This window comes from Pogoniulus pusillus, chromosome 35, assembly GCF_015220805.1.
Source record: "Pogoniulus pusillus isolate bPogPus1 chromosome 35, bPogPus1.pri, whole genome shotgun sequence".
Lineage (NCBI taxonomy): Eukaryota > Metazoa > Chordata > Aves > Piciformes > Lybiidae > Pogoniulus > Pogoniulus pusillus.
The window spans coordinates 13,775,888-13,798,810 of NC_087298.1; the positions used below are offsets into that span (position 1 = coordinate 13,775,888).

The 22,923-nt window shown below is 61.3% G+C and overlaps 1 protein-coding gene across 15 annotated transcripts in view; it reads left to right on the forward strand.

Moving 5' to 3' along the window:
• The window catches only part of FNBP1 (formin binding protein 1), a 66,916-nt gene that overhangs the window by 18,921 nt on the left and 25,072 nt on the right, over positions 1-22,923 (forward strand). For all 15 annotated transcript variants that reach the window (XM_064171021.1, XM_064171017.1, XM_064171020.1 and 12 more), the window contains exons 2-7: positions 6,332-6,447; positions 9,079-9,135; positions 10,128-10,275; positions 13,555-13,617; positions 14,143-14,247; positions 22,576-22,704. In XM_064171021.1, coding sequence (XP_064027091.1) covers positions 6,332-6,447; positions 9,079-9,135; positions 10,128-10,275; positions 13,555-13,617; positions 14,143-14,247; positions 22,576-22,704 — 618 coding nt within the window. The remainder of the gene's footprint in view (positions 1-6,331; positions 6,448-9,078; positions 9,136-10,127; positions 10,276-13,554; positions 13,618-14,142; positions 14,248-22,575; positions 22,705-22,923) is intronic.

Here is a 22,923-nt window from a genome sequence, read left to right on the forward strand (position 1 = left end):
CTGTTCCCTGCCTGCCTGGTTGTGCTCCAGACCCGACCTTGTCCCACCATGGCTCTGCTGTCTGCTTACATCCAGCTCTCAAGTGCCAGCCTCGGTGCCCAGGTGGCTGCTTCCAGCAGTGTTCCTTGGCTGACTTCAGTCAGGTTTCCATCGAGGTAGGGTTAGGGGTGGCTGAGCCCTACCCCCGAGGCAGCACTTGGAGAGGTCCCTCCTGAGCCTGTGGGAGGTGGGTTCCTGGGTGGGGGTGAGCAGGAGCAGTGAGGGCACTCCCTGGAGCTGCCCTTGGCTGTTTGAAACCCACAGCCTGAACGGTGGAGCCCAGTTTGCTCCCCAGCCTCAGGAGCAGGCCGAGGAGGAAAAGCATTTCAGGGGCGAGAGAGAGACCAGGAGAGCTGAATCCAGAAGGTCTGTTGGAGCCAGCAGCAGGGGCAGGGGGCAGTTTGTCTGCCACATAAACCACAGCCTGGTTCCAGTCCTGCTTCCTGGGAGCCCTCTGCTGTGCCTCAAGGGGCAGCAGGCTCAGTGTTGTCCCAGGTGAAGCTCAGGTGAGCCAGCAGAGCTGAAAGAAGAAATCAAACCCTTGTGGGCTCTGGGGGGGGAAAAGGAGTTTAAGGGATGGAAATGAAGGGCAAGGGAAGATGAGATGGGACTTTTCTGGGGTATTTGTTACTCAGCTGGAGTGGGAATGTGCCTGTGCAGGGTCGGGAGGAGCTGGCTGGGCGCTGCCAGGGTGCCATGAGCCGGGGGCAGATGTGGCTGTGCCCGCGGGCAGCACCGGATGCAGCTGATGGAGGAGCAGCTCCGAGCAGCCAGCAGAGCCTCGGCAGCAGCTGAGAGCAGCCAGCACAGATGGAGACCCTGTCCCGGCAGCAGCTCTGCTCTGCTGCTCTCAGCCCCTGCCTGTGCTGCCTGCAGCAGCAGGTCAGTGCCCTCAGCTCTGATCCCTAGGCGCTGGCAGCACCGAGGTGGCTCTGGGGACCTCAGGGCTGGGCTGTGTGTGGCACTCTGCCAGCAGAGAGCTGGGAAGATGAGGAAGGGACTGGAGCATCTCTGCTGTGAGGGGAGGCTGAGAGCCCTGTGGCTGGTGAGTCTGGGCAGGAGAAGGCTGAGAGGGGATCTGAGCAGTGTCTCTGAATGTGAGGGCTGGGTGCCAGGGTGAAGGTGCCAGGGTGAAGTGGGCTGAGGAGGGACTATTGACAAGGTCTGGTAGTGACAGGAGGAGGAGGAATGGGCTTGAACTGGCAGAGGGGAGATTGAAACTGGATGTTAGGAAGAAGTGAGGGTGGTGAGACACTGGCACAGGTTGCCCAGGGAAGTTGATGGGCACAGAATCACCCACTGTGATCAAAGAATCTGTGCCCCACAACCTCCCTGGAGGTGTTCAGGATCTCTAGTGGGAGGTGTCCCTGCCTATGGCAGGGGGTTGAAGCTGGATGAGCTTTGAGCTCCCTTCCAACCTGAACCATCCTGTGGTGCCAGGCTGAAGGTGCCAGGCTCTTCTGGGCCGTGTCCTGTGACAGGACGAGGAGCAGTGGGTGCAAGCTGCAGCCCAGCAGGTTCCACCTCACCTTGAGGAGGAACTCACTTGGTGTGAGGCTGCTGGACCCTGGAGCAGGCTGCCCAGGGGGGTTGTGGAGTCTCCTTCTCTGCAGACTTTCAGAGCCTGCCTGGCTGCATCCCTGGGTGCCCTGCCCTGGCGGGGGGGCTGGGGCTGCTCTCTGGAGGTCGCTTCCAAGCCCCCTCTGCCGTCAGTGATGGCTGTGCTGGCAGCTGCTGAGGCGCTCCCGGCAGCTCTGCTGCTGCCTCCCCAGTGCCGGGCGGGGCTCGGCTGAGCCTCCCAGGGCCTCGCTCCTCTTAATTACCTTTCTAATCTGAAGTTGTTAAACCGTGAAATCTGAAGCAGTAACTTGGGCTGGGGAGCTCGGATGTGTTCTTGATCTTCACTCTGATGTCTCCTTGACCTCGGCTCAGTTCCTCTGTGCTGCTGGGAGTGGGTGAGTGCCCCAGAATAAAGAAGTGGGAGGAGAAGGTACGAACCAGAGGTGAACATCAGGGCTCGATTCCCCTGCCCCTCCTCCTGCTGTTGGGAGAGTGAATAAACAAAGCGATCTGGGGAGGAAGTGGAGCTGAGCTCCCTGGAGGAGCAGGCAGGAGAATCTCCACATGTGCTTGGGGTGGGTTCTGGCTTCTGCTGCCAGCTGAGCTCCAGCAGGAAGATGCTCAGCGGAAGAGCTTTTTGTTGTGGTTGTGGTCAGCGTCTGCGCAGCTCTGCACTCCCAGCCCCTGTGCCCACTCCTGCTCCTCAGCCCGGGCAGGGGCTTGTGAGGAGGGCTGGGAGTGCCGGGGCGAGGGACAATGCTTTGAGCTGGGAAGGACCAAACTGAGGGTGGAGAGGAGGAGGAGGAAATTCCTGGCAGTGAGGGTGGGGAGACCCTGCCCAGCGAGGCTGTGGATGTCCCCTCCCTGCAGGTGTACAAGGCCAGGTTGGATGAGGCCTTGGGCAGCCTGGGCTGGTGGAGGTGTCTCTGCCCATGGTTGGCACTGGGTGAGCTTTAAGGTCCCTTCCAACCCCAACCTTTGCAGGAGTGAAGCAGCAGGAGTGGCAGTGCCAGCCCTGCCTGGTTACTGCTGCCCCCAGAGCCTGCTCCGGGCTGCTGTGACACAGCGATGGAAGCTGCAGCACTAAGCCAGAGCTGAAGCTTTGCTCACACCTGAAGGCAGTGCCAGGGCACTGCAGAAGGCAGTGCCAGGGCTGCTGGCCTGGCTGTGTGCTGCAGCTGAGCTCCACCTCCTCTGCCTCCTGCCTGGGAGGAGTGGGGACAGCCATGGGCACTGCGGCGCCCTGGTGAGGGGGGTCCGGCTGGCAGGGGCGAGGCTGGCACTGCAGGGCGAGTGGGGCAGCCCTGGGGGCAGCTGGTGGAGCCTGGGCCTGAACTGTTGCACAAGAGGTGGGACCCTGCTGGCCGGAGGAAGATCTGCCCGGGCTGCTGGGCAGGGCCGCGGGAGCCATCGCTGCTGCCTTGCTCAACACTTGGTCGTGCCCCGCGGTTGGCCCAGAGGCAGGGAGGGAGCTGCCCGGGGGCTGCTGCTTCTCTTCCTGCCTGCTTGTCCTCTCCCCGGGCCCCTCGGCAGGGCTGAGGCTGGAGGAGGAGGAGGGCTGCGAGGGGAGGGATGTGGCAGCTGCAGGAGAAGCAGCCAGGCAGAGCACTCCCAGCAGGGCTGGGGCTGATGTGGGCTGCTCTCAGACCTCCTTGGCACTGAGCCTTGAGGCTCCTCGGCTGAAAGCTTCGTGCCCCAAATCACGCCATGTGCCCTGGCACTCCTGAGGCTGCCTGGGCAGCCTCTGCCTACCCTGGGGCAGAGGGAGGAGGGCTCATTGTTGGGCTCCTCTGACCACACTGCCCTTGCTTTGGGGGTGGCAGTGCCAGGTCTGCTTCAGCAAGCTGGAGCCCAGGCCCGGGTGTGACAGAGACGCTGCGGCGGGCACTGCTGCCAGGGGCGGAGCTGTGCCCACCCACGGGCCGGCAGAAACTGCTCTGCAGAAAGCTGAGTCTGACCCTGCCTTGCTTCCTGCCCTGCTCAAGTTCACCCTTTGAGATGCTTCTGGTCGCAGCCCAGTGCAGGACAAGTGTCTGCAGTCACCTGCCCCAGCTCTGTGCCCAGCACAGCTCTGCCTCTGCCCAGGCACCACGGAGCTGGCTTTTGCCAGCCTCCAGCTGGTGAGGCCACCGGAGCAGCCCAGGAGAGGCAGCTGTGGGATGCCAGAGCAGCCTGAGGCAGCTGCCTGCAGCTTGGTGCTGGGATCTGAAGGTGCTCTGGGGATGGGGGGGGGGCGCCTGGGGCGAGGGAAGCTGCTCTGGCTCTGTCTGCAGGGCAGGATCTCCTGGCAGGGCTTCGCTCCTGGGGAAACCTTCTCCTGCCCTCTCCGGCAGCTGGATTTGCCTGCAGGGATCAGGGGTGGATTCCCTCCCTAATCCCTGGAGACCTCCCTGCTCAGAGCTGGGGGCGTGTGCGAGTGCCTGTGGGCAGCCCTGGGCTGCCTGCTGGGCTCTTTGCTTAAGATGCAGCTGTTGGTGTTAGGGGATGGAAAGGGAGGGGGAGGAGGGCGTGGGGGAGCTCCAGCTCCTCGGCTGGCACCAGCATGCTGTCGGGGGTGTGGAGGTGGTGCCTGGGGCAGAGCAGCAGGTGCCTGCCCGAGCTGGCACCATGCACACCGTGGACCTTCCCCTGAGCCCTCTGGCAGGAGGGCTCCGTGGGGTTGCCCCTGGTGTCTTCTGCCCAGCTGTGGAGGGGCCTGCAGGAAGGAGTTGGCTCTGTGCTGGCCTGGGGCGGGTCCTGCCCTCCTGCAGGGCACAGGCAGCCTCTGCTCCAGTGCTTCAGGGTGGTTTGTGCTGCTGGGCTCAGGCTCTCTGCAGTTGGATTTCACTTTTCAGTTGCCTTTGACCACTTTTCCCTGGTTCCTGCAGCAGGAGGCTCAGAAGTTCTCTGCTGGGTTTGGGGCTTTGCCCTGCTGCCCTTTGCTGTTCTGCCCTAGGTGCCTCCACCTGGCTCAGGTGGTGCCTTCTGCTGCAGCAGACCCTGGGGGTCCTGCCGTATGCATGGCACCCACAGGGTTTGCCCAGCTCTGCAGCCTGACCTCGGGCACCTGTGGCAGCCCAGCAGCAGCTGCTGTGTGCATGCCTGCAGGAGGCTCTGCTGGAGCTGCTCTCGGCCTCAGCACCAAGTGGGGGTTGCCTGAGTGCAGCAGGTCCCTGCAGCAGGCTTTGCAGTCGCCCCCTGCCCCCTGCCCTGCCGGGCTGGGAGCCCCTGGGGCAAGGCTGCAGCAGGCACAGCAGCTCTTGTGCCAGCAGCTCCGGCGGTGGCAGCCCAGGCCTGGCTCGGGTCTGCTGCTGCGTGCGGGGTCTGGGGCAGTGGTGGCAACCTGGGCTCTGGGCTGGGCCCAGGGCTGCTCACAGTCTTCATCAGTGACACAGGCAGAGACTGAGGTACCCCTGGCAAGTGTGCTGCTGGTGGCACTCAGCTGAGTGCTGTGGGTGATAAGTCTGGAGGATGGGATGGCATCCAGAGGGACCTGGGCAGGCTGCAGGGGTGGCTGGGGAGAGGCCAAGTGCAGGGTCCTGTACCTGGGCTGGGGCAGTATTGGTGTCAGTCCAGGCTGGGACTGATGAGATTGAGGACTTGGGGATGCTGGTGGAGGAGAAGCTGGGCAGGAGCCAACAGTGGGCACTGCCAGCCCAGAAGGCCAAGGGTAGCCTGGGCTGCATCCCAAGCAGCATGGCCAGAGATGGAGAGAGGGGATCCTGCCCCTCTGCTCTGGGGAGACCTCACCTGCAGTGTGCCCAGGTCAGGGACTGGCACAGGGAGGTGGTGGAGTCCCCATCCCTGGGGGCGCTCAAGAGCCCTGTGGCCGTGGGGGTGCTGGGTTGAGGGCTGGCCTGGCTCTCCTGGGAGGTCTCTCCCAGCCCAGGTGGTTCTCTGATTCTCTCTCAGTGCACCACAGTCTGAGAAGTACTTCCCGAGCCTGGCAGGAAGCTGAAGCTGTGCAGAGCTGGGGGTGGGTGAGAGGCATGTGAGCAGGGAGGTGAGCAGAGTGCCACAGCTGAGGTGAGCCTAGGTTAAACCTGCAGATAGGCTGCCCTGGAGAATTAATTGGGACTTAGAGTTGCTTAATTTCTCTTGGCATTTGCAAATCCCAAAGTGCCCAGTGGAATGTTCTGGCCTGGAAAGGGCTTTATTGAAGCCATGTGTGGCTGGCTTTGGGGGCAGAGGGCTTGGAGAACAAAGCAACATCTGTGTGGAGGGCTGGAGGTGGGCAAGGAAAGCAGCTGAGAGCGTGGCTGATGCCATCTGCTGGGGCAGCCTTCGGTCGTGAGGGGCCTGCTTCAGGCAGAAGGGGCTGCAGGGGAGGCAGGCCCTGCTCTGTAGAGGAGCTGAGAGCAGTTCTGAAGGGTGACTGCAGCCCAGAGCCCTGCTGGAGGTGGGGTCTGGCTCCATTTCCCACGCCAGAACCAGCTCAGATCTGCAGAGCTCTGCTGACTCTCCCGAGTGAAATCCCAGAATCCTGGAGAGGCTCAGGGGGAAGAGACCTCAGAGATCAGCTGCTCCGAGCAGGTGCCTGGCAGGGCACCTCCCAGAGCCCAGGCTGCCCAAGGCCTCATCCAGCCTGGCCTTGGACACCCCCAGGGAGGGGACATGCACAGCCTCCCTGGGCAGCCTGTGCCAGCCTCTGCCACCCTCAGTGCAGAAGGAATTGCTGCTGCTGTGCACTTGGGAGCGATTCTGGTGGTCTGTGTTCAGGGAGGCAAAGCTCTTTCTTTTTGGCTGCCTGCAGGACCAGTTTGACAGCCTGGAGAAGCACACCCAGTGGGGCATCGATGTGCTGGAGAAGTACATCAAGTTTGTCAAGGAGAGGACCGAGATCGAGCTCAGCTATGCAAAGCAGCTCAGGTAAGCTCAGCTCGGGCCAGCTGGGCTGTGGAGCTCTGCCCTGGGAGCTGCCTCTCCCCAGAGCCTGGCAGCACCCCTGGGGCTGTTTCCAGTTTGCAGTGATGGCTCTGAGAGGGGGAAGCAAAACTGCTCTGAGTCCTGCTTCACTCTGCTCGAGGTCCTCTGGTTGTAGGTGAGCGAGCAGCAGGGCTCGGCACAGCTGGTGGCTGCTGAGTGCCCTGCAGGACAGCTCTGGGATGCTCTGGGGCTGCTTTCAGAAGGCTGTCAGAGTTCTCAGGACACCGAGAATTGGTTCAGGCAGGGTGGGAGGTTTCTTTTCTCAGCCAGGCTCTCTCTCAAGGTCTGTTGCAGGTCAGAGTCAGTCTCGGCCAGGCTGAAACCTGAGGTTTGGCTGTTGGCAGCTTAGTGAGCTCGGTGCTGCTCCTGTGATGCCTCCTGAAGAGAGCAGGGGTCCTGCCAGCTCACCTCGGGCAGCTCCAGTACCCATCTGATCTGAGCATGGAGTCTGGAGGTCAGATCCAGGCTGAGTGGGGAGCAGAGAAGGGAAGGGCTGCAGAGAGCCTCCCACAGCCAGGGGCTCTCAGGCCGTGCCCAGCAGGGTGTGAGGGTGCGCAGGGGAAGCAGGGGCAGAGCACAGGCAGTGTGTTGGCAGCCAGGGTGATGAGCTGGAGGTGGTGGAGCTGCCTGGGGAGGGGAGTGCAGGAAAAATCCCTGATGAGCCCCCCGGGGAAGCCAAACCCTTTGATTCTGGCGTGGCCATGAAAGGTCTTCAGAGCTCCTCCCTCTTCTCGGGCTTTGCAGGGCTGAGGTTCAGGCTGGTTAAAAACCTCCCAGAGCAATCACCCAGAGTCTGTGCTGCTGCTGTGGGAGGGGTTTGGGCTGCAGCAGGAGCCTGCAGCTGATGAATCCCTGCCCGATGGTTTTGTGCTTCCTCGGGGGAGTGCCAGGAGGGTCCCCCAGGGGTTCTGCTCCAGACAAGCAGGAAGTGGAGGCTGCCCTGCAGGAGCAGATTGCTCACAGCTAGCAGAGGGGGTTGAGTTCCAGAGGCTGGGTGAGTGGGGGGAAACCCCAGCAGAGGCTGTGTGTGAGCAGGGCTGTGCTGTCAGCAGTCACACAGCAGAGTCAGAGGATTCCTGAGGATGACAAATCTCAGGTGGAAGGAGAGGAAGCAAGACACAGCCCAAGGGCCTCGGGGCAGTGCAGAAGCTTCACCTCTGTCTGGAAACTCAGCTCCTGAGGTTTGTCTCTTGTCCTGTCAGGCTTCCAAACCAAACTGGCTCCGTTTGTTTCTTCTCTCTGTGCTTGGCTTCCCCACCCAGAGCTGCCCCTGCCTCTCCCCTGCCTGCCCCCACTCACTGCTGTACCCTGGGGGCAGATGTGTCCCTGAGGAGCTCTCAGGCACTGAGCTGCTTGGGGTCACCTCGAGTTAGGGGTAGGAAAGAGGAGAAGGCAAAAGCATGGAGCTGTCAGATGCTGAAGTGGAGTCCTGCAGCTGCCTTCACAAACCTGGAGGCTGGGGAGGCCTCCTGGGACCCCAGCCCTGCAAAAGGGCTGCAGCACATCACTGCCTGCCAGGAGCTGCAGAGGTGCCAGGAGAGAGGGGCAAGGTGGCACCAGAGCCTCCTGGGGTTCACTCACTTGCATTGCTGGTGGAGCTAAAGCAGCTGAACTCAAGTTTATAGACTCATAGAATCAGCCAGGCTGGAAGAGAGCTCCAAGCTCCTCCAGCCCAACCTAGCACCCAGCCCTGACCAACCAACCAGACCATGGCACTAAGTGCCCCAGCCAGGCTTGGCTTCAACACCTCCAGGGATGGGGACTCCACCACACCAGCTGCTGGGTGCTGCCACTGCAGTGCTGCCAGCAAGGGGCACTGACCCCACGGCTGTGCTGCTGGCCAGGGTCTGCACTTGGTGCTGCCAGCGCAGTGCCAGCTCCACAGTGCCTGTTTCCTGCCCAGGCTGCCTTGGGGAGCAGGTCAGTGTGTTGAAGTGCAGCCATGAGCTGGCCGTGGGCTAATGAGCTGCAACCATCTGTGCTAGTTGGGCTGCTCACAGCTCTGGGCTGCTGAGCAGGTGAGCTCCCTGCAGCTCCCACTGCTGTGGGAGTCTTCTGCTGCAGATAGGCAGCTTTGGCTGCCCAGGAGTCTCCTCTGCTGCAGGAAATGCCCCTGCAAGGGGCTGGCTGACCTCTGGGCCCCTTCTGGTGGGTGGCTTTGTAGGTGCCCTGCTGATGGCAGGGATTGGCACTTGGTGATCTTTGAGGTCCCTTCCAACCTAAACCATTCTGAGTCTGTGATGGAGTGGTACAGGGGGAGGGGCTGGGCTGGAGGGGACCTGCAGAGCCTGAGAACCGCAGCGGCAGGGCCTGGGCTTCGTGGCTGCAGAATCTGCCACTGCCTTGCAGCTCCAGAGGCTGAGGCACCTCCAGGCCCTGCCCTGGGGCTCTGCAGCAGCCTCAGAGCCAGGTGCAGGCACCCTTGTGGAGAGTGCCTGGGTGAGCGCAGGCGAGAGGTGAAGCCTCACAGCTGTGTGTGTGCAGGGGGTGCCCAGGAGCTGGGGAGCTCATCTCTATCCCCACGTGGGCTTGGCTGATCGATTCTGACTGATTGATTAATTGGTTTATTTTTAGGAACCTTTCCAAGAAATACCAACCCAAAAAGAACTCCAAGGAGGAGGAGGAGTACAGGTATGTGCCTGAGCCACTGCTGGGGAGCAGGGTGCAGGAGGGAGGGGAAGCTGGGGTCAGCAGCTGGGGCTTGCTTTGTAACCCCAAGATCTTAAGGCCAAACACAATGGAAGGGAGGCCCTGGGTGCAGAGCCAGGCTGAGCTGGCAGCACTGGGGAGTGGATCTGGCCTGGGTTGCCCTTGGTGCCCTTCGTGGTCTGGTTTCTGAGCTCCTGCCTGGGGTTGGTTCTGCTTTGCTTTTGCATGTCCCAGCTCTGTGGGGCTGGGTGACCAAACCCTCAGCTGCTTTCAGCAGGAGCAGAAACCTGTGAACTTCAGGCTGAGGCTGCAGCAGTGTGTGGCAGCAGGAGGAGCTCAGCTGGCCTGGCAGCACCCAGCAGTGACTGTGCCAAGGGTGATGCTACCAGCACACAGCAGCTGGTAGCTCCCCAAGTGCCAGGGGCAGGATGCAGCATCCTGGCAGGGAGGGATACAGGAGCTGGGGGGGCTGCAGGGGTTTGATCACATTGGGTGATTCTGTGCCCCACAGCCTCCCTGGGCAATCTGTGCCAGTGTCTCACCACCCTCACTGCCAACAACTTCTTCCTAACGCCCATTTTCAGTCTCCCCTCTGCCAGTTCAAACCCATTCCTCCTCCTCCTCCTGTCATTCCCAGACCTTGTCAATCGTCCCTCCCCAGCCCTCCTGGAGCTCCCTTCAGGTCCTGGAAGGCCACTCAAAGCCTTCTCTTCTCCAGGCTGCAGATCCCCAGCTCTTGTAGCCTGTCCTCAGAGCAGAGCTGCTGCAGCCCTCTGAGCACCTTGGTGGCCTCCTCTGGACTGGCTCCGGCAGTCCTGTGCTGGCTGCAGACCTGCACCCAGTCCGTGCCTGCGCCGCACTGCACACGCAGCTTCGCTTCTCAGCCTCCAGCCAGCTGAGCCAGGCTGGGCACCGCGGGGGGGCAGGGAAGCGCCAGAGCCGCCCCTGAGGCCAAGGCCTTTTTGCCCCTGCAGGTACAGCTCGAGCAGAGCCTTCGTGGCCACGCTGAGCGAGCTGAGCGACTACGCGGGGCAGCACGAGGTGATCTCGGAGAACATGACCGCGCTCATCACCGCCGAGCTCGGCCGCTTCGTGCAGGAGCTGAAGCAGGAGCGCAAAGCGGTAAGCGCTGCCGCCGGGCACGCAGCCTGCTGCCCAGGGGCGCTCGGGCGGGGCTGCCAGGACATGGGTTGGGTGCCCGGCCGGGTCCCTCAGTGCCCTGCACTGGAGGTGAGCAGAGCAGAGCCCTGCCTGCAGCACAGCCCTGCTGGAAGAGCTCAGGGCCCCGAGGTTGTGCAGTCTCCTCTGGAGCCTTTCCAGGCCTGTCTGGATGTGCTCCTGTGTGCTCCTGCTCTGGCAGGAGGGTTGGACTCGGTGATCTCTTTGGGTCCCTTCCAACCCCTGACATCCTGTGGGGCTGTGATCCTGTGACCCAGCTGTGCTGGGGGCTGTGGCAGCCAAAGGCTGGCGTAGGGAAGAGTCCAGCAGCACTGGGGGAAGGCTGAACGAGCCAGAGAAGTTGCCCAGAGGACTGATTTGGATCTTGGCTCACATTTTTCTGCCTCTTAGCCAGATCTGGCCAAAAGAAGTCTCAGGGAAATGATTGTGAGAAGTGTGGAAGCTGCCTCCTGTGGTGGTGGTGATGAATCTGTTCCTCAGGCTGGTACCCTGCATGGGGTGCAGCTGGGAGCACTACCTCAGCTAGCAGCTTAGGAAGGTGAGGAGCAGTGTGGACAGCAGGAAGAGGTTCTGCACAGTGAGAGCCCTCCTGCTCCCCATGGGCTCTGCACCATATGCAGGAGCATTCCAGTGACACTTCTCTGTCACTTGTGCTGTCTGCAGCTGATTTTCCAATCATGTGGGGGTGTGAGGGGCTGGGAATTGTGGCTGATTAGTGAGAAGTAAATGTGTTGAACCTTTAATGGGAGCTGATAGCTCCTCTGTCAGGAGAGCAGCAGCTATTGGCTGGTGCTGGTGTTTGCAGACCTGCAGTGATTGCAGCTCCCACAGTGGCTGAATGGCAGGAAAGTGATTGGCATGGTGGTGAAATGGCTACAGGAGAAAAGCCCTGCCAGGGCATTTACCTGCTGCTGCTAAGCCTCAGCGCTTAGCAGCCAGCAGCTGCCAGCCAGACTTGGTGGCTCTGTGAGGTGGGACCTGGGAGGTGGATCCTTGTCTGATCCCTCCACTTTGTTGCTGGATGAGCAAATAGTGTTGAAAAGGAAACTGCTGCTGCCTGCAGGCATCTCCTGCCCATGCCCTCTCACCTGCCAGTGCGGCACACGAAGGCATCCATCACCTGCAGCGCGGGCAGAGGGGATGGCCCAGAGGGCAAAGCCTTTGTGCTCACCCCTGATAGGTGGCTTGGGGTGTTCAGAAGTGCTGCTGGCAGAGTTCTGCTGCCTGCTGCTCGATGCCATCAGCTGTTCTGCTGCAAGGACATAGATTTGGAGTGGCAAAGACCTTCAGATCGTGCAGGTGAAGCAGCAGCCATCAGCATAGCACAGCTGAGTCCTGGAGTCAGAGGGGGTCAGGCTGGAAGGGACCTCAGGGACCTCTGCTCCAACCTCCCCATGGGCAGAGACACTTCTCAGCTGGGCTCAGCTGCTCAAGCCCTGAACACCCCCAGGGAGGAGGCAGCCACAGCCTCCTTGAGCAACTCATTGCAGAGTCTCATTTCTTCCTCAGCTCCAGCCTAGCCCTGCCCTGCCTCAGCTCCACACCATTCCCCCTGGGCTGTCTCCAGACACCCTGATGCAGAATAACTCAGCTGCTGCTTTGTCCTGGGCCTTGCATCTGGAAGCCTTCCCGAGGAAGAGCTGGGCTCATCTGGTGCCACTTTTGGTTTTGCAGTGAGAGGGCAGAGGCCATCAGCTGCGGGAGGCTGCAAGCAGGGGAAATGAGTTTGGGGAAGTTGGAGCTCGTACAGGGTTTGAGGAAACTGGAGGCTTCCTGTATGACTGTGAGCAGGTCTCCTGCCCACACTCCCTTGGTTTTCTTACCCTTGGGATAGGGGCAGAGACGAAAGGCAGGCAGCTGGGATGGCCTCTTAGCTGCCTCAGCTGGGAGATAGAACTCATCCTCTGAGGGCAGGAGAGGTGCAAAGGCAGAAGTGCTCTCCCTGCATCACACCACAGTGGTTTGGGCTGGAAAAGCCCTTCAGGGTCACTGAGTCCAGCCATGAGCTGCTGGAGTACAGAACAGCCTGGGTTGGAAGGGACCTCAGCTCCAAACCATTCCCCCTTGGCCTGGCTCAGACACCCTCAGCAAAAGTCTCTCTGCAGCTTTCCTGCAGGATCCCTTCAGGCACTGGCAGGCAGCTGCAAGGTCCCCCTGGGGTCTCCTCTGCAGGCTGCATCCCCCCAGCTACCTCAGCACCACATCTCTGCCTCTCTGAAACCCCTTCAGGGGTGGTGTTGCAGCCACCCCCTGGGCAGCCTGCTCCAGTGCCTGAGAACTCTTTGGCTGAAGAAGTTTCTTCTGGTGTCCAACCTGAACTTCCCCTCCTGCAATTCGAGGCCATTTCCTCTTGTGCTGCCAGAGATCTTCACAGAGAGCATTGGGTTGGGAGGGACCCTCCAGGGTCCTCCTGTCGAGCCCCCTGCAGTCAGCAGGGACTGCCTTTGGAGAAGAGCCCAGCCCCACCCACAGCCTTTGTCCCTTACCCACTGCAGCTTCCTCCCTCATCTGAGGGCTCTGAGGGGAGCTCAAAAGGACTGGGAGCAGCAGAGTGCTTAGAAGCTGCTTGAGCTCAGTCCCTGTGCTGCCTGAGAGCTCACCTGTGTGTGCCAGGTGCTCCCTGCCTGGCAGAGTATCAGTATCACAGTATCACCAAGGTTGGAAGAGACCTCATAGATCATCAAGGCCAACCCTTTACCAGAGGAGGGTTGATGGAGGGACCCAGGACCTGAAGAGCTCAGAAGAGATGAGAGCTGAGCTGCTGTGGAGCCTGAGTGACAGCCAGGCCCAGCAGCAACGGTTGGAGTGTGCCAGGCGAGGGCATCTTGGTGCATCCCACCTGGAGGAGATGTTGGTGCAGGGTTGGTGTCCAGGCAGCAGCCAGGGAAAGCCTCCTCAGGTCCAAGTGGCTCAGACTGGGTGGTGCTGGAAAGTGGTAATTAGGAGCTGGAGGGAGCAGTGCAAGGTGGAATTGCTGGGGGGGTTCATTGGCCTGAGACTGACTAACCACTTTCATGGGCATGGATCTCCAGCTGCAGCCTGCTGCAGCCACTGCATGCCTGCTGCAGCCTGCTGAGCCATCAGGCAGCCACTGCACACCTGCCGTGGCCACCAGCCTGGGGGACACAGCTGCCTGGGGCCTGTCCTGGAGCTCCCTGAGCAGAAGCTGCTCCTTGTTCTTGGGTGTTCACAAGGTCTCCTCCCTGTCTGTCTCCTCCACAGCACTTCCACGAAGGCAGAAAGGCACAGCAGCACATCGAGACCTGCTGGAAGCAGCTGGAAGCAGTGAGTAGAAGCTCTCTCGGGAGGGGAGGGCACACTGCGGGCACCTCCCTGCAGTTCCCATCAGGGTGGTGCCAGAGGAGAGGTGCTGGGGACAGAGGGGGTGGGGAGAGGAGGCTGTTCAGCCCCGCTACCTGGAAGCACACTGGTGGAGAGGAGGGATCCCTGCAGGCTGGCAGCTGTGGGGGCAGGGGTGGCAGCAGTGCTGTTGGGGTGGCAGCAGTGCAGGGCAGAAGGGCAGCGGCACTGTTGGGGTGGCAGCAGGGCTGTTGGGGTGGCAGCAGGGCTGTTGGGGTGGCAGCAGTGCAGGGCAGCAGGGCTGTTGGGGTGGCAGCAGGGCTGTTGGGGTGGCAGCAGGGCTGTTGGGGTGGCAGCAGCGCAGGGCAGCAGTGCAGGGCAGCAGGGCTGTTGGGGTGGCAGCAGTGCAGGGCAGCAGGGCTGTTGGGGTGGCAGCAGCGCAGGGCAGCAGGGCTGTTGGGGTGGCAGCAGCGCAGGGCAGCAGTGCAGGGCTGTCCTCTGGCCCTGCAGAGCAAGAGGAGGTTCGAGCGTGACTGCAAGGAGGCGGAGAGGGCACAGCAGCACTTCGAGAGGATGGATGCTGACATCAACGTCACCAAGGCAGACGTGGAGAAGGTGAGGGGGACGTGGGGGGGCAGCTCCAGAGCCTCACTGCTGCTGCTCAGTGACTGAAGGCAGTCTGCAGCCACCCAGGGAGGCCTCAGGGTCACCGTGGCTGGAAAAGATCTTAAAGATCATCAGGTCCAACCATCAGCTGGCACTGCCAGGGCCACTGCCACACCATAGAATCACCCAGGTTGGCAGAGACCTCCAAGCTGTCCCCCAGCCCTATCCAGTCAAGCAGACCGTGGCACTGAGTGCCCCATCCAGGCTTGGCTTGAACACCTCCATGGCCATGAGTACTGCATCCAGAGAGCTTTGGAAGGCACCCAGGGGCAGAGAGCTCTGCAGAGATCTCTCTTGGCATGAGATGGCTCTGGAGGAGCTCCTGGATGAGGCCTGGAGTCGTGTGGGTCAGAGCCACTGTGTCACAACCTGTCAGGGCACTTCTCTCCCCTGGGTTCCCTTCACGTGGGTAGAAGGCAGCAGCAGATGTGGCAGGGTTTGGTTCTGCTCTCAGTCAGCTCTCAGCCTGAGCTTTTGCTTCCAGCCTGTCAGAGCTGGCAGTGAGCTGGGCAGGTGAGGCTGGGGACAGAGAGCGTCCGGGATGCAGGCAGGAGTGAGGGCAGGAGGGCAGGCAGAGCTCAGGCCTCCTGCACATCGAAGGCAGCTGCAGGGCTTGGCCCTTAGCTCTGTGTCCCCACCCCTGATCCTCTGCCCCGGGCTTGCCTGGGCCCCCGGGAGCTGAGCTCCTGCCGGGGGGTGAAGATGTGGCCCCATGTGGGGGCTCCTCTGCCAGGGGAGGACCAGTGCAGCTTTGTCTCCGGGATGTGGCTTTGTCCGAGGGAGAATTAAGGCTTGCCCCAGAGTGCTCCGGAGCCAGGCTGTGCCAGAGGGCACAGAGCTGAGGGCTGCTCCCTGCAGGAGGGGCTGAGGCACTCCAGGCCTGGCCAGGGTGGGTGACTGCTCTGTGTGGGGTGGTGCTGGCTCCATCCTGGGGCCTGCTGCTCCCTGCCGGGGCATGGAGGCAGAGGGAGTCCCCTCCTGCCCGTCCCTGCTTCTCGTCGTGTGTCTGCAGAGCAGGGCTCAGTGCTGCCTTCCGAGGGGCAGAAAGGGAGCCTGGAGCAGCCGGGAGTGCCGGGGAAGCTGGAGAGGCATTGGCTGGCTCTGCAGTCACTCACTGGGGTGGATGGAGAAGGAAAAGGTTATCAAAACGAGTGGAATGTGGAATAATATTGCTGAACAGAGAGCAGAGTGTTTGCCAAGGGCATGTGTGAGCCTGGGCGCAGCCAGGGCAGGCTCTCAATGATGCCCTTTCTTTGCCTGGCCCTGCCCGTGTGACTGGCCTGGCTCTGCCACAGCTCTCGGGGCAGAATGGGGCATTGTTGGCCTGGAGGTGCTGGAGGTCAGCAGCATGGTGACTGTCACCTCCTCCTGCAGCCCTTCTGCCTCCTCCTGCCCTTACGGCTTGGCCGCTGCCCTCCTTCGGCGGGAGCACGGGGCAGGAGCAGCAGTGCCTGCAGCAGTCCTGCAGTGCCACAGGAGCAGCATGGGCTGGGGCCCTGAGCAGCTCCCCGAGCCGTGCCCTGCAGCCAGCACCTGCAGAGAGCTGCAGGAGTCCCCACGAAGGTGCTGGCAAAGTCCAGGGTCCGGAGCTGTGCAAGCAGCCTCAGGAGCTGCTGCTGCTGCCGGGGAGCCTGCCGGTGCCTCTGGAAGCCTTCTCCTGCTCTGGCGAGCTGAGGGCTCCACGGCACGGCAGAGCTGCTTTGCTCCGTGCCCGTGTGGGGCATGGCTGTGCCCTGGCGGAGCCCGGGACATATAAGGCAGCGCTCTGCTGTCTGCTCCAGCGCTGAGCAATGCGCGGGGCTGCGCAGCGCTGCCTCCGCGGGCTCCCTGCGCTCCTCAGCAGCTCTGCTGGAGGGCTGCGAGCAGCGCAGGCTGCTCAGGGGCCGCCGCCAGAGGAAGTGGCGGAGGCCAGGCAGGGGGAGGGCATTCTGCTCTCGGTGCCCTCAGCTGTGCTTTGAGCTGGGGGTCGGGCAGGACCCGTCCCTGTGCCGGGCTGCGGCGGTGCCCAGGTGGGGGCAGTTTGCCTTCAGGGCGGGCGTCGAGCAGCTGCTTCAGAGCCGGGTGCAGGCTGGGGCTGGGACCCCGCGGGGCCATCCAGCCCCATCCCTGTCTCCTGCTGCCGGTGGCAGCTCTGTGCTGCAGCCCTGGGCACAAAGAGGAGCCCTGGGAGAGCTGCAGGGCTGCTGTCCTGGCGCCAGCTCAGCACCACCCTCGGAGTTTTGTTCCTGCTGCCTTCAGAGGCTTCCACCTTGGCTGGTTTTGAGATGACTGTAGCTGAGGTGAGGATTTAGGAAGCAGCTCAGTGTCAGGGGATTTGGAAAGCCACACGGTGCAAACCTGACCTTCAGCTCCCATCAGTCAGGGAGCTTCTGCCACTGCTGGGGGTTTTGTTTGCTCTGACTCATCTTTAGGAAGTCTTCAACCCACACCCAGAGAGGACGAGCTTGGAGGGAGGTTTGGTTTGTGTTCCTGCCCTGCAGGCACCCCTCTAGGGCAGGAAGCTTTTCCTCAATCTGCTTTCTCAGGGGCTTGCAGCTGCCTCAGCTCATTGCAGCTCAGGACTCCAGAATGATCCAGACCTGGATCCAAAGTCACTGCACAGTTCCCATTCCTTCCTCTCTTCTGTGCCCACTCCTGTTGTGTCTAAGCTCAGAGGTGTTCCTGTTCTGGCTCTCAGGTGCACTGCTCTTGCCTTGCCCTGGTGCCAAAGTGACAATGCAACAGGAGACAGCTCAGGCTTGCTGCTGTCTCCAGGGGCTGTCCTCAGTGCCCTCTGCCAGGTCTGCCCCATCCAAGATTTGTGAGTTGCAGAATAGCTTCAGATTGGCATAAAGGCATACAAGCTGCTAAGTCAATAGCCAGGCTGTAGCTCTGCCTGCAGACCCTGGCATTTCCTGCCTCAAGCTCAACTTTCCCTTCCCTTTGCTCCTGCCACCTTCCTTGGGTGCAGTGTAAGGAGTCTGTGCCCCTCCTCACCCAGGCAGACCTTGTCCTCTTGCCCTGCCTGGGGCAGTCAGGAGCTGCATCTCTGGCAGTCTTGCAGTGCACAGCTGTAGAAATGCTGCTGCTGAGAGAGGCTCCTGGAGTGCCCCGAGTGGTGCCCAGGGGGATGAGGGCAGGAGGTGCCCTGCTTGTGCAGCCTGGAGGGGGATGGAAGTCCCCCTGCTGACAACCATGGAATTGTTTGGCTTGGAGAAGCTTCTAAGATCATCCAGTCCAACCATCAGCCCAACCCCACCATGGGCACCAAGCCATGTGCTGGGTGCCACAGCCACATGGTCCTTGAACACCCCCAGGGATGGGGACTGCACCACCTTTCCAGTGAGGGTGGGCAGGCACTGGCACAGGCTGCCCGGGGAGGCTGTGGATCAGGGGTTCCTGGACATGTTCAAGGCCAGGCTGGATGAGGCTGGTGGAGGTGTCCCTGCCCATGGCAGGGGGTTGGAACTGGATGGTCCTGAAGGTCCCTTCTAGCCCATGCTGTGGCCCTGAGCATCCTCAGCTCCTGCAGAGCCTTTTGTGTGCAGCTTGTCAGAGCCAACCTGCTTTAGGGGCAGCCAATTCTGTCAGAGCTTCCCAGCAGCTCTCTTGACCTGTTCAAGCCCTGAGGGCAGACCAAGCAGAGGCCTCAGAGCTGAGCTCCCCGTGTGGGTTTTTCAGTCCAGGAGACTCTCCTGTACCCATGAGGCTGGAGCTTACGGTGAGCAGATTCCTGCTGGGAGCTTCCCTCCCCCCTGGCTGTGTTTCAGGGCTTGGAGGGAGCTGCCCAGGCCTGTGCCCAGTATTCCAAGTATGAGCAAAGCAATCTGCAGTTCCCATTACTTGTGTCCAGTGCTTGCAGCCCTACCTGACAGGATTCCACTGCCTCTGCTGGTGCAGCTGAGCAGCCCTCCAAACACCTAAGCACTGCTGCCCAGGGCTCTGGAGGCATCTCTGCTTGGTGCTGCCTCCCTCAAGCCCACTCAACCTTGCCTCCCCATCAGTTAGGTGTCCTTGGAACTGCAGCCTGCTCACCTCTCAGCTGCTGCCATGCCCCAGGACCCTGGGCACAAGCTGCAGTTCTTGCTTCTTCTCTTGCACAGCTTCAGGCTGCTCTGAGCACAGCTTAACTGACTGCAGTGGTTGGAAGGGACCCTCCAAGGTCACCTTGTCCACCTCCCCTGCAGGCACAAGGGACACCTCCAAGTAGAGCAGGCTGCCCAGGGACACAGCCAGGCTGGTCTTGAATGTCTGCAGGGCTGGGGTCTCTGCCACCTCCCTGGGCAGCCTGTGCCAGAGTCCTTTGCCAGTTCAGAGAGTCCAAAGTGGTTACTGTAGGGTAGGAGAGAATGGAGCCTGATTTGGAGGCTCTAAATCAAAGCCTGGTATCCTGGCCCTGTTTGGAGGAGCCTGGCAGGATGCCCACTGGTATTAATGATCCTGCAAGGGCTGCCAGGGTGGCTGCTACCAAGAGGAGTCCTTCTGCTGGTGGTGCTGGTGCCTGCTGCTAACAGAGCAGCTCTGTGAGCTTGGCTGTGGAGGGAGGCCCAGAGCCTGCAGCTGAAAAATCTGTGAGCAATTGAGAGCATTCCTGAGATTGGTGAAGTGTTTCTGAGCCTGCCTTTATCATTAAGCTATTCTGCAGGGGTTGGGTCACTGGGAGGGGGCTGGGGGTGGATTCTTGTGTTTGCATTTCAGTCTGGTGCTGGGTTTACCAAAGACAGCTCTCTCTTGGCAGGCAGGGCCCTGGCAGGGCTGCAGCTCACATGCTGTCTGGGTTTGGAAAAGGAGAGGGGGGGGAAGAGTGGGAGAAAAGAAAGGGGAAAGAAAACTGGAGCAGAGTTTTGACTGGGAACTGGCATCCTGCACAAGAGAGGCTGCTGAGATGTGGAACTGTTCCACCCGGCGTGGATCTGCTGAACAGCAGCCAAGGCTTTTCTCTGCCCTTTTCAGTTCTCCATCTCCCTCCCACCAGAGCAGCCTCGGGGAGCTGCAGTTTTTGTCTGTGCAGCCCCAGCAGACACTGTCCCTATTGACCCTCTGCTGCTGCTGGAATGTGCCCGAGGAGATTGTTCCCAGCAGAGCCCTTGGCCCTTTGCTGAGCTGGAGACCCCATGGCAGGCACAGCCTGGCTGCTGGCAGCTGCCCTAGGCACCGCTGGCTTTGGCTCAGCCTGGCTGCTGCAGCCAGCCCCACACAAGGGTTTGGGGGAGCAGAGCCCTGCAGCCAGCCCCACACAAGGGCTTGTGTTGTGCCCCCCTGCAGCAGGGACACCTCCAACTAGAGCAGGCTGCCCAGGCTGATCTTGAATGTCTGCAGGGCTGAGGTCTCCAGCACCTCCCTGGGCAGCCTGTGCCAGTCTCACTGCCCTTGTGCTGAAGAACTTCCTCCTGCTGTCCTGCATCTCCCCTGCTGCAGTCTCAAACCGTTGCCCCTCCCCAGCCTTCTGCAGGGTGCCTGCAGCTCCTGAGGGGCAGCTCTGAGGTCTCCTGTACAGGTGTGCAGGGAGCAAACTGCTGCTCATCTTCTCCCCACCAACGCCTCCAGAGCACCTCCCTTCTCCTTTCCTCTCTTCAGGGTGGGGAGGATTTCTGTTGTTGCATTCCAAGCCCCTGCCCCTGCCACCTCTCTCAGCTGAGCAGGGAAGAAGGCAAAACTCTCTCTGCTGAGAGGCTGAGCCAGAAGTGACTGCTGGAGAGCTGCTGTGACTCTCTGCAGCTCCAGGCCACTGCAGCCCTTCCTCTCAGTGTCATCAGCTCCCTCCCATCATTCTGTGCTCCAGCAGAGTGCAGGGACCCAGTGATGACAGCAGCCCAAGTGCCAGACTCCAGTGAAGGAACAAAGAAACTTCTGGACTCTTTTTCACTATATTTGTATTTTAAAATCCAGATAACTCACTGGAAAAATATTCCAAGTGTTTGGAGCTTGCCAGAGACATGACAGGGCCAGGAGGAGCAGAGCATTGCTGGGGCTCTCATACCAAAGCTCTCTGCTTCGGAGCATGCCCAGAGTCCCTTCCTCAGCTGCTGCCTCCTCTCCTTTGGGGCCAGCAAAGGTCCTTTGGTCTGCTCCTCGTCCACCCTCTGCTCAGCTCCAGCCACTGACCTCACTCATGCAAGTGAGCCCTGATGGCTTCCTGCTCGCTGGAGCTGCCTGGGGATGGATCACAAATGGACTTCTTGGTGCTCTGCCCCCACCAGAGAGCAGGGCACAGGCTCCTGAGCTGCGTCATGCCCAGTGGAAGCAGAGGAGCCAGCCGGGGAGTGGCACTGGGGCTCTGCAGAGGGCAGCTCAGACAATGGGTTCCTCTTAGAGGACGAGAATGATGCTCACAAATGAGTCTTGATCTGCAGCATCTGGCCCTTGAGGGCGTGCTGGGAGCCAGGCACGGCCTGGCAGCTGGCACCTGTGCATGGGCACCTCTGCGTGTGCAGAGCGAGGCCAGGCCGAGTGCCAGCCCTATTTGCTGTAGAGCTGTGGCAGTGTGGGGTGGTAGAGCTCACCAAGCTGTGGCACTTGGGCAGGGCATGGATTGCTTTGGCTCCTTGGAGCATGTCTGCAGCAGGTAAATCTCTGCAGTGCCCCTTGGCAGGAGCCCTTGGCAGGGCTGAGAGGCTGCCTGGGGCTTTGCCCCTGTGAAACTGATTTCTCTGCTCATAGTCTGAGTCTTCTCCACCTGCCCCTGCTGCTGCCCAGCATTTCCTCCTGGTGCTTGAGTGAGTCTTGTAGCAAGAATGTGAAGGGGCTGGGGAGATGCCTCCGGTGGTCTGTGCTTGCAGGAGTGGCTGGACTGGGGTGAAAGAAAGGCTGAGGTGAGCTGGCCCGGGGGGAGCCTGTTCCTTTGCAAGCTGAGATCTGAGACCTGGCAGAATTTGTTACCTTCCAGGTCTGGTTGCTAAAATGTTCCAGGATTTGCTGCTCCATGGATTTGTTGTCAGAAAGCTGTTGTCTGCCTGCAGCAGCTGGCAGCACAGCCCTGCCCTCAGCTCTCCCTGAGCCTTGCAGGGACTCAGAGTCCCTGCAGCACCCCAGAGCCTTGCAGTGGTTGCTCCAGCAGCCTGCCCTGCTCCTTCCTGGAGGGGACTGCTGTGACACGGAGGCAGTGTCTGAGCAGGAGCCCTTCTGGATGCTCACAACAGTGTCCCAGGGCTGGCTTGGCAGCAGGCACTGAGGAGGCTGCCCGAGAGGTGAGGGCAACCTGAGGGCAGTTTTCATCTCCAAGGCCAAGTGTTGGGCTGGCTGCCGTCGGTGGCAGAGGCTAGAGCAAGGCTTTGGGGCACAGCCTGGGGCAGGAGGAGAGGGACTGCAGGAGCCCTGTGAATGCCCAGTGGGGGAGAGGGGAGATGTCAGGGGTGGACACGGGATGTAGGGGGGAGGGGAAGAGGAGGAAGAGCTGCTGTGTGAAGGCCAACAGCGAGGAAGGAAAAGGCAGCAAAGCTCAGCAGATGGGAGAGAGAGAGCAAGGGAATGGCAGTGGGCAGTGGAGCAGGGAACAGAAGGGCTGGGGGAGCAGAGCTGGGAGGGGGGAGCAGAGAATAGCAAAGGGTCACTCGGGGACAGACTCTTCAGGGAGAGAAGTGAGATTAATTGCCCTGTGCTGCTCTGCTCTGCTGGAGCAAATCATCCCTCGGGGTAAAAATAGGAAGGGAGCTGTGGCTCGGCTGCTGCCCAGCCCAGGCTGCCCCTGCCTGCTGCTCGTCACACCGGGGCGGTGAGGAAGGGCTCTCTAGGGGCACGCTGGGGGCAGAGCCAGGAGGCCTTGCCCTGGGGTCAGAAGTGAGGCAGAAGCATGGCAGGGCTCTCGTGTGGCTCCCCTTGCCCCCAGCATCCTGCCAGCCAGCAGGTCTGGGGAGGAGGAGAGTGTCCAGAAAACATCTGTGGCCTTTGGGCTAGGAGGGGAAAAAGCCCTGCAGTGGTGCTGTGCAGGCAGAGCTTGGTTATGGGATGGAGAGTCGGTGCTGGCACAGGCTGCCCGGGGTGCTGCCGGAGTCCCCATGCCTGGAGGTGTTCAAGGGCCCTGTGGTGCAGTGCCCATGGCGGGGTTGGTGTTGGGCTGGGTGACCTTGGAGGCTTTCCCAACCCTCAGAACTCTCTAAGAGAAGAGAGCAGCAGCAGCTGAGGCACTCTGAGGTGGTGCTTGGTGTGGGTGAATTGTTTGGTAAAACAGGAGGGAGCCACAAGCTGAAGCCTGCAGAGAGCCACCTGAGGTGCCTGTGCTGCCTGCTGCCCGGGGCAGGCAGGTGAGAAGTGCCCCAAAGCCCGGGCAGGGTGAGTGAAGCCTTTGCTGTGCCTCCCCAGGCCAGGCAGCAGGCCCAGCTGCGGCAGCAGATGGCAGAGGACAGCAAGGCTGAGTACAGCTCCATGCTGCAGAGGTTCAACGGCGAGCAGCACGAGCACTACTACACACACATCCCAACCATCTTCCAGGTGAGGGCAGGCTGGGCACGGTGGGCAGAGGGCAGGCTGGGCATGCTGGGCTGAGGGCGGGCTGGGCAGAGGGCACAGTGGGCACGCTGGGCTGAGCGCGGGCTGGGCATGCTGGGCACACTGGGCTGAGGGCAGGCTGGGCAGGCTGGGCAGAGGGTGGGCTGCTGCGGGCATCTGGGCAGAGGGCAGGCTGGGCTGAGGGTGGGCTGCTGCAGGTGT